Source organism: Tupaia chinensis, unplaced genomic scaffold (assembly GCF_000334495.1).
Source record: "Tupaia chinensis unplaced genomic scaffold, TupChi_1.0 Scaffold000527_1, whole genome shotgun sequence".
In the NCBI taxonomy this organism is placed as follows: domain Eukaryota; kingdom Metazoa; phylum Chordata; class Mammalia; order Scandentia; family Tupaiidae; genus Tupaia; species Tupaia belangeri.
Window position 1 is genome coordinate 6,691,532 of NW_006160040.1, and position 9,231 is coordinate 6,700,762.

Here is a 9,231-nt window from a genome sequence, read left to right on the forward strand (position 1 = left end):
TCCTGAGAGAAGAATGGAGAAGGGTCTGCAGAGTGGCCATCCTCCCTGGGGCGTGATTTCTCACTTTCTCTCTCTCTGATGAGTACACTTGTCTTATGGCAAAAAATCTAAAAACGCAACCAACCAAAACCAAAACAAACAAACAAACAAACAAAAAAAAATAAAACAGACCTTATGGTATCTTTGAACATGCAACTAGAAATGTCAAATAGATGGCTGGATATAATGTTTTGGAGTTTATAAGAGAGTTATGTACTGAAAACACAAATTTATGAATTATCTGTATTAATCCTGTGGGTAGGAATTAGGTCATTTAGGAAAAAATATATTAAGGCCAAGCCTTAATAAAGGCCAATATTTAGATAATAACTGAAAAGTGAGATAAGCTTCAAAGGAAAGTTACTAGGAAGAAATAGAGAAGAAGGATGAAAGCCAAGGGAAGAAACAGCTCCAAGAAGAAAGATGCAGTCAATATGACAATGGCTGCTTACAGGGTATTTGATAAGACTGTAAAATGGTAAGACTGTAACACATCCTAACTTTAGCTGTAAGAAGTTTATTGGCTATTATGGTGGAATAATGGGAGCAGAATTCAGTTTAGAACTCAGTTTAGAGTGGGATGAAAAATGAAAAGAAGGTAATAAAGTTGTCAAATTAGAGAAGGCTTTCAAGAAATTTGTCTTTGAAGGGGAGAAGAAGAAGAAGAAGCTGGTGAGAGATGTGCGGTCAAGGGAGGTTTCTGTTTTTGTTTCTATTTTAAAAGGTGAAAGAGATTTTGTATGTGTAAAAGCCAATGGGAAAAATCAAGTTGAAAAGGTAAAGTTTTATATTTCACCCAGAAGATAGAATGAAAGTAGATACAGGTATGTTTCACAGCAGAAAGATAAAGATTTCATGTGAAACTTGCCAAGACATGATAAGGTAACAACAGTCTCATTTGCTTTGCTACAGGTTCATTTAAAAAGCTCTGATTTTCATTACATAGTCTAATGCTGTCTTCATTTCTATCTCTGAGAACAATTATAGAACCTTTCTATTATTTGTACTCTTACCTGTCGATAAAGGGCTAAGGGCAGTTGCTTCAGAAAGTCTTTCCAGAAGTTTTCTCTGTATGATTGGTGTACTATGAAGGCAAAGTGATTCACATTTCCCAGTTCTTGCCCTTGCATTAATTGGAGATATCACTAGAGGCTCCTGAGACTCATTGTAGGGGCTTTTCTGTAAACCATCTTTCATTAGATTTACAAAATTCTCAACAGCTAGGGTACGTTGTTCTTCTACTGGTGACGAGGGTCTATCATCTCCATTTAATACTTTGGAATCTGGGGATGTTATTTGCTGCCAAGGGGGAATTACTGGAGAATCAGGAGAGGTATAACTAATATAATAGTTATCATCATCTTCTTTCTCAGGATCATTTGATGAAGCAACTGATGGTAGCATCTGACTTTCACTTGAAGTTCGACTGTATTCTGTGGTTGGTACTTGTAAACCAATCTGAGAATTATCAACATCTTCTTTAGTATGTGCTGTAGTGGAGCATATATGTGGGCTTGCATCCATTTTTGGAGGCACTACAGGTTTGTCATCTGGGTTAACTGAAGAGCTGAAGTTCTCAGCAGATTTTACAACTCCAGTTGGCTCAATTTTAGGCAGTTTCTTGGAACGTTCATATTCTTCTTTGGCTTGAAGCCATGCTTGAACCAGTTGTCGACTTGGGGCACATTTGCAAGGCATAATCACAATCTTTTTATCTTCAACCATTTTATGGCTATTACTTGACCCTTTATTGACAACTGCTTGGCCATTGCGAAGTGGTGACCCTGGTCTTGGATTCTGAGTCATTGCTGAGAATGCTGTTTTCCACAGACGAAGTCCCTCCAAAGAAAAGTCTCCCTCAAACTCAGCCAGATCATTTGGAAGTCGAGTTTCTACCATGAGGAGTCGTCCACCAATTTCCCTAATAAACAATACATTTTAGAATAATCATTTTTTTCTCAAAGAGCAATTAACCAAAATACTTAAATTTTCTATCCTAGAGATTTTTTTAAGTCCCTTTCTTTTTTTTTAGAGGCTTTTCCCTTAGGGTACATGTGCTCTCCAGAGAGAAAAAGAGACAGAGACAGTCACAGCAGAAAGATAAAGATTTCATGTGAAACTTGCCAAGACATGATAAGGTAACAACAGTCTCATTTGCTTTGCTACAGGTTCATTTAAAAAGCTCTGATTTTCATTACATAGTCTAATGCTGTCTTCATTTCTATCTCTGAGAACAATTATAGAACCTTTCTATTATTTGTACTCTTACCTGTCGATAAAGGGCTAAGGGCAGTTGCTTCAGAAAGTCTTTCCAGAAGTTTTCTCTGTATGATTGGTGTACTATGAAGGCAAAGTGATTCACATTTCCCAGTTCTTGCCCTTGCATTAATTGGAGATATCACTAGAGGCTCCTGAGACTCATTGTAGGGGCTTTTCTGTAAACCATCTTTCATTAGATTTACAAAATTCTCAACAGCTAGGGTACGTTGTTCTTCTACTGGTGACGAGGGTCTATCATCTCCATTTAATACTTTGGAATCTGGGGATGTTATTTGCTGCCAAGGGGGAATTACTGGAGAATCAGGAGAGGTATAACTAATATAATAGTTATCATCATCTTCTTTCTCAGGATCATTTGATGAAGCAACTGATGGTAGCATCTGACTTTCACTTGAAGTTCGACTGTATTCTGTGGTTGGTACTTGTAAACCAATCTGAGAATTATCAACATCTTCTTTAGTATGTGCTGTAGTGGAGCATATATGTGGGCTTGCATCCATTTTTGGAGGCACTACAGGTTTGTCATCTGGGTTAACTGAAGAGCTGAAGTTCTCAGCAGATTTTACAACTCCAGTTGGCTCAATTTTAGGCAGTTTCTTGGAACGTTCATATTCTTCTTTGGCTTGAAGCCATGCTTGAACCAGTTGTCGACTTGGGGCACATTTGCAAGGCATAATCACAATCTTTTTATCTTCAACCATTTTATGGCTATTACTTGACCCTTTATTGACAACTGCTTGGCCATTGCGAAGTGGTGACCCTGGTCTTGGATTCTGAGTCATTGCTGAGAATGCTGTTTTCCACAGACGAAGTCCCTCCAAAGAAAAGTCTCCCTCAAACTCAGCCAGATCATTTGGAAGTCGAGTTTCTACCATGAGGAGTCGTCCACCAATTTCCCTAATAAACAATACATTTTAGAATAATCATTTTTTTCTCAAAGAGCAATTAACCAAAATACTTAAATTTTCTATCCTAGAGATTTTTTTAAGTCCCTTTCTTTTTTTTTAGAGGCTTTTCCCTTAGGGTACATGTGCTCTCCAGAGAGAAAAAGAGACAGAGACAGAGACAGTAAGAGGGAAAGTGAGGAATCACCCTCTCCCTCCCAGGGGTTGGGGGAATGGCCATGCCACAATCCCTTATTTTCCATGCTCCTCCTGGGATCTTGGGCACACATGCATAGTGCTGGGTGTGAGTTTCAAGCCACAAGGTCCAGGACTCAAACCACAGTCGACCATGTATGTGGGAGTCCAGGGACATAAATGCTATACCATCTGCTGTCCCCTAAAGTCCCTTTTTTTTTCCTTTAAAGAATTACTTATTTATTGAATTCCATTTGTTATTGTTTTTTAATTTGACCAGACAGTGAGAGAGAGAGGAAGGGAAAGCGAGAAAGCAAGCCGCCAGGTCTTGGTTTTGAACTATGGTCGGCCATGTGGGAATCGAGCGCCTCTATCCACCACGCCAACCTGTCAGCCCCCTAAAGTCCCTTTCTTAAAGAAGTCTTGAAAATGGCCATCTTCCTCCCCATCTCCATTTTATGGAGAAACATTATGTTTAGTCTCAACATGTTTTTACTCACAAATATTGACTACTAAACCAATTTTCTTTGGAAGATGTCACCAATACCAGAAAAGAAGGTATTTTTTGTTTTGTTTGAGTGTCCCATGAATCCTTTCCTTCAAGATGATGCAGTCATCAGATTTCTTCCCTCTACTAATCTTAAGTAACCTTCCAGTGTTGCCACATATGAATAAAAATAATGAAGTAATTAATCATTCAGACACAATATCCCTAGATTTTATCTTCAGCCTCCTTCTATATTCTCTAGTATCTATAACAGTAGTTTAGCAAAGCCAGTCAATTCAGGCAAATGTCCTTACCCTTCAAATTCTCTCAAACATAAAAAAAATCATACACAATTGAGGTAAATACCAAAATCCTTTCTTTCTTTTACATGGCAAGGTTTAACACCCATATAAGAACTTAGGAAGTGGCAGAGTTCACAGAATGTACAGCTTAAATACTACTATCATTTGTTTATGTGTACATGGGGCATCATTAATTAAAAGACAGTCTGGCTTAATGTCCAATACTTATAAATATTGAAATGAAACCTTTGTCTTCCTCTAACTCAGTGGTATTCATTATACCAATGCACACAATTTAAAGCCTACCTTATTTTATGGATATAAAGATAATTCTGTTTTTCAATCACTTTCTCTTTTTAAAGAGATGTTTGCTATAGGGTGTGTATGCTCACTGGAGACAGAGGGACAGAAAGCAAGAAATCACCCACCCACAGGGGGGCTGGCCATGCTGCAATCCCTTCTCCTCCATCCTCCTCTTGGGATTTTGGGCACATGCACACGTACCAAGTGCGAGTTTCAAGCCACCAGGGCTGGGACTTGAACCATAGTCAACTTCATGAGAATCTAGCGATGTAACCATTATGCCATCTGCTGGTCCCCCAATCACTTTTCTTAAGGCATGATTTCTCAAACATCCTGATCATTAACTAGATTCATATTTTCTGATTTGGAACCAAAGGAGGAGCACTGAGGTTACCACAGTTCCTTGTCCCTTTCATATGGAAAGATTTTATTTCCTACCAGTCAGTTCCATAACCAGCATCTATCTAGTACTTCCCTTATACCCAGTCCCTGGTAAAAAATAAGAAACAAAATTATTGCTATTGCAGGAAGTGGGAACAAGTACCAAATGACCATGACCAGTTCTAATACTAATAATACAGAGAATACTAATCATGTAATTATCTATAGTGTCAAAACGAGAAGCCACTTTTCTGTCTAATAATATACATATGATAGAATATTATGTAATACTTAAAATGATGCTTCAAAAAATTCATAAATTTGGAAAATGTTTATAATGTTAAGTGGATAAATTTGGATATTTGTAATTATAATAAGATTATGTTTATCAAAACAAAAGACTAAAAACTATACATTAAAAAAAAAAACTAGAAAAACACAAAAATATTATGGCCTGACCCAGCCACAGTGGCAGCAGGGACCTTGTTACATGAAGCTGAAAGCCATACGGGAAGGTTCTGGGATTGTAACACAGGGATACCAGAATACGCCAGGTGCACCTATAATCCGTGCTGACTGTAGGGCTTGGGGGAAGGTCTTGGCATGAAGATACTGTTGAGGGTGTTTCCCTCTTTCTCTTTCATGAAGGAAATAGATAAATTAACTTTTATACACTTATACACACACACACACATACACACACTGGTGTTTATCATTAACTAGAAAAATGATGTGATATTTATTTTAGACTTCTACATTTTTTATATTGAACATGTAGTTTTATATAAAAAACAACATTGTTTTGTTTGTTTGTTTGTTTTTGGAGAGGTTTTCGCTATAGGGTGCGTGCGCTCGCCAGACAGACAGAGAGAGACAGAGAGACAGAAAACGAAAAATCACCCCCCAGGGGGGTTGGTCACGCCACAATCCCTTCTCCTCCATTCTCCTCCCAGGATCTTGGGCATGCACGGGACGTGAACCGCGGTTGACTACATGGGAGTCCAGTGACATAGCCATTACGCCAACTGCTGGTTCCCGAAAAAACAACATTGTTTTTCAAAAAATGATTACTACCCTTTTATTTTAGCTGCAGGACAGCTGTCAAAGTTGGACAGTGACAACAGCAACATAAAGTTAACAACTAACACATAATAGATTTAGTAATGAAAAATTAAGAAGATATATAAAGCTGAAGCAGAAAAAAGTCAGTTTGATTAAAAAATATACAATCACCTGATGAAATTAAAGCCTCCAAATAATGTAAACAAATGTCTAAAGAATAGACAATTACATATTTTAATAATAAAGAGCAATAAAGAAGAAAAAAAAATTCCATGTGGGTACTGAGCAAAACAAAACAAAACTGTAAAACTGTCCTGAGAAGGGGAGGATATTTCTGTCCATCACTTCAAGTCATTAAGGAGAGAATTTCTACTCTATATTTTTCATAATTTTTTTTAAAGGTTTTTGCTAAAGGGCAAATATACTCATCAGAGATAAACAGCAAGAGCAAAAGTGAGAAATCACCCTCCCAGGGGGAATGGCTATGATGTAGTCCCTTCTCCTTTGTTCTCCTCTCAGGATTTTGGGCATGCACACACTCGCACCCAGAGTGGTTTTCAAGCCACCCAAGTCCAGGACTTGAACCGTGGTTAGCCATGTGGGAGTCCAGAACCTTAACTTCTACGCGCCAACTGCTGGCCCCCCAAATCCTTTTTTTTTTCTTTTTTTTTTTTAAGAATTATTTAATTTTATTTATTATTTTTCAATTTTCTATAAGGCACATGAATTCACACAAAAGAGAGAGACAGAGACAGAGAGCTATCAGGGTTGAGACTAGAACCTTGGTGAGACTAGAACCTTGGTCGGTGATGAAGGAGTCCAGTGCCTTGATCACCATGCCGTCATCTGCTGGCGCCCCTCTCCCCTTTTTAAAATGGATTCCTACAGGAATTATTGCTTATCTGGTAGATAAAAGCCTCGCATTTATTGTGTTTGGTTTTGAAAAAACTAATTTTTAAAATTTGCCATAGGGTGCGTGCACTCACTGGAGACAGAGAGGAAAAGTGAGAAAGCACTTCCCATGGGGGGGGATGATCACACCACAATCCCTCTTCCTTTTCCTTTGTTTCTTCTTTTGGGACTTTATGCACATATGCACAGGTGCCGAACATGTTTTTCAAGCCTCTAGGACTGGAACTTGAACTGTGCAGTCAGTCATGTAGGATCAGGCTGCTTTTATCACCATGCCACTGGTTGGCCCTATCGTTTGTGTGTATTTTTTTTTTCCTTAAAGAACTTAAAAAATTTTTTTATTTATTCAATTACTTATTTTAATTTGACCAGAGAGAGATAGAGACAGCAAGCAAGAAAGCAAGCCACCAGGAACAGGACTTGAACCGTGGTTGGCCGTATGGGATTGCCTAGTGCCTTAACCAACACTTTTAAAAAAAGTTTAGGGTTGTTTTAGGTTCATAGATAAATTGAAAAGATGATATAGCAATATCCCCTCTCTCCCTTGTATGTCCCCTGTAACATGCACAGTTTCCTCTTTGGAAAAATGCACAATGACATGTATCCATATTGTGTCTTCGAAACTAAGGTCAAGAACATGGTCAATGTTTATCTACAGTGTGACCTCTGGCTTCATTGGCTCTTCATATCTCTTTTCATCATTTAAACTAAGCAGAGTCTGCTTTGACAGTCCCAGTCATTTCCTGTTCTTATTGCAATGGTTATCATGAACTGCCTCTCTTTCCAACTGGTTAAGTACATGGGATCATAGCCACAGGGGCAGAAACATGATCTTCTAAACCTCCTGGATTATATATTCTCCAATTTAGCTTTTATCAGATATGCTCTGACTTGGTGGTAAAAGTGGTATAGGATTAACTACTCAACTACTAATAAATAAGCTAGTACTATTATTCCCATTTTTGCATTTGTAGTACATGTGTACATGTTTATCCATCATTTCCCTGGAAAAAAATTCTTAAAAGAGAGCTGGCTCTTAGGCACAGCAGTAAAGAGCTGCTCAAGAGAAGCCACATACTATTGGGTGGTTGGGAAAGTCATGACTCATTTTTGCATGGAAAAAAAGACCTCATGACTTTCCCAACAATCTAATACATGGAAACTGTGGTTCACATCTCCAGCCCAGTCAGCCTGAAATAGGCCAGGTGTGTAAGAGTGCCCAAAATGCAGCAGGCTGGAGGGATGGAGGAAGGTGATCATGGTGTGATCAGACCCTGTGGAGGGTGCTCCTCTTTTTCTGTCTCATGTCCATGCATATATTCTAACATGGATAAAGAAAAAAAAAGGGGGGGTTCTTAAAAGAAAGAAGAGATAAAGAGAACAAAAGCTCATCTGTACCTCTAGTAACTATAAGAAATATTAACAATATGATTGCAGGTGTTGAAATCACATGACAAGAAAGTGGTTTATATAGAAATGACTTAAAATAATCATTTAGAGAAAGATCTTAAGAGTACTTAAAACATGTGTATGCTCATTTAATTTTTTAAAATATGAAATTCTTTGAAAAAAGTATGAGAATAACATTAAAAGATATCATTTATAAATGATTATTTTAATACTTATAAAGTATTATTCATTTCACTTCATGTCACAGCGAGCTTTTACACTCCTAGTCCTTAATAGAGACATAGTCAATACTAGCTAGAAGTTCAACTTTTATGAACTTAAATAAATTTCTCTAGGTGGAACCATCCAATTAGTGTATGAATCTTAGTAAGTCTATTTTTATGTATAGTTTCACAATGACATACTCCTAAGTACAGTATCACAGACAAAAAGAAACAGAAGTCAGGTACAAATAATTATACATATTATAATTATTCAGTGATCCAAAGGGAAAATTAATTCTGATTACCTGGGTTTTTCTGGTACATCAGAAGGATTACTGCAAAATGGTTCTTGGTAAATAGTTTCTGAAAGGTCATGATCCAACAAAGTTGCCACAATTTCTTCCCTGCTTGGTGGAGACATAAGTGGTTTTAGAATGTGAGCAGTTCGAGGGGTAAAACAGCCATTTTTAGATTGTAAGGGAGAACTAGCCGATCGTGGTGAACTATCAGGAGTTGGTGTCAACATATCATTGTTTCTTGAAACATACAGTTCTAAATCTTCAGAAGCAGCATCCACAAGTTCACCATCAGGAGAGGAGAGTATTGTAGTAAAAGAGGTATTGACTGAGTCAAGAGATTCTCCCATTTCTTTTCTGGTGTGACCTTGAATCCAATTTGAACTGCTTGTCTGTGGGAGGCTAATGAATACTTCTTTGCTTACAGAATTCCTACTCAATCTTGATTTTTCATTTAAGCAGTCCTCTGCCTGCTGA

The 9,231-nt window shown here is 37.7% G+C and overlaps 1 protein-coding gene across 3 annotated transcripts in view; it reads right to left on the reverse strand.

The window, feature by feature from the left end:
- The window catches only part of REV3L (REV3 like, DNA directed polymerase zeta catalytic subunit), a 123,667-nt gene that overhangs the window by 78,081 nt on the left and 36,355 nt on the right, over positions 1 to 9,231 (reverse strand). For all 3 annotated transcript variants that reach the window (XM_006157005.3, XM_014591040.2, XM_014591038.2), the window contains 2 exons: positions 8,764 to 9,231; positions 2,309 to 3,216 (listed from right to left, as the gene is read on the reverse strand). In XM_006157005.3, coding sequence (XP_006157067.1) covers positions 2,309 to 3,216; positions 8,764 to 9,231 — 1,376 coding nt within the window. The remainder of the gene's footprint in view (positions 1 to 2,308; positions 3,217 to 8,763) is intronic.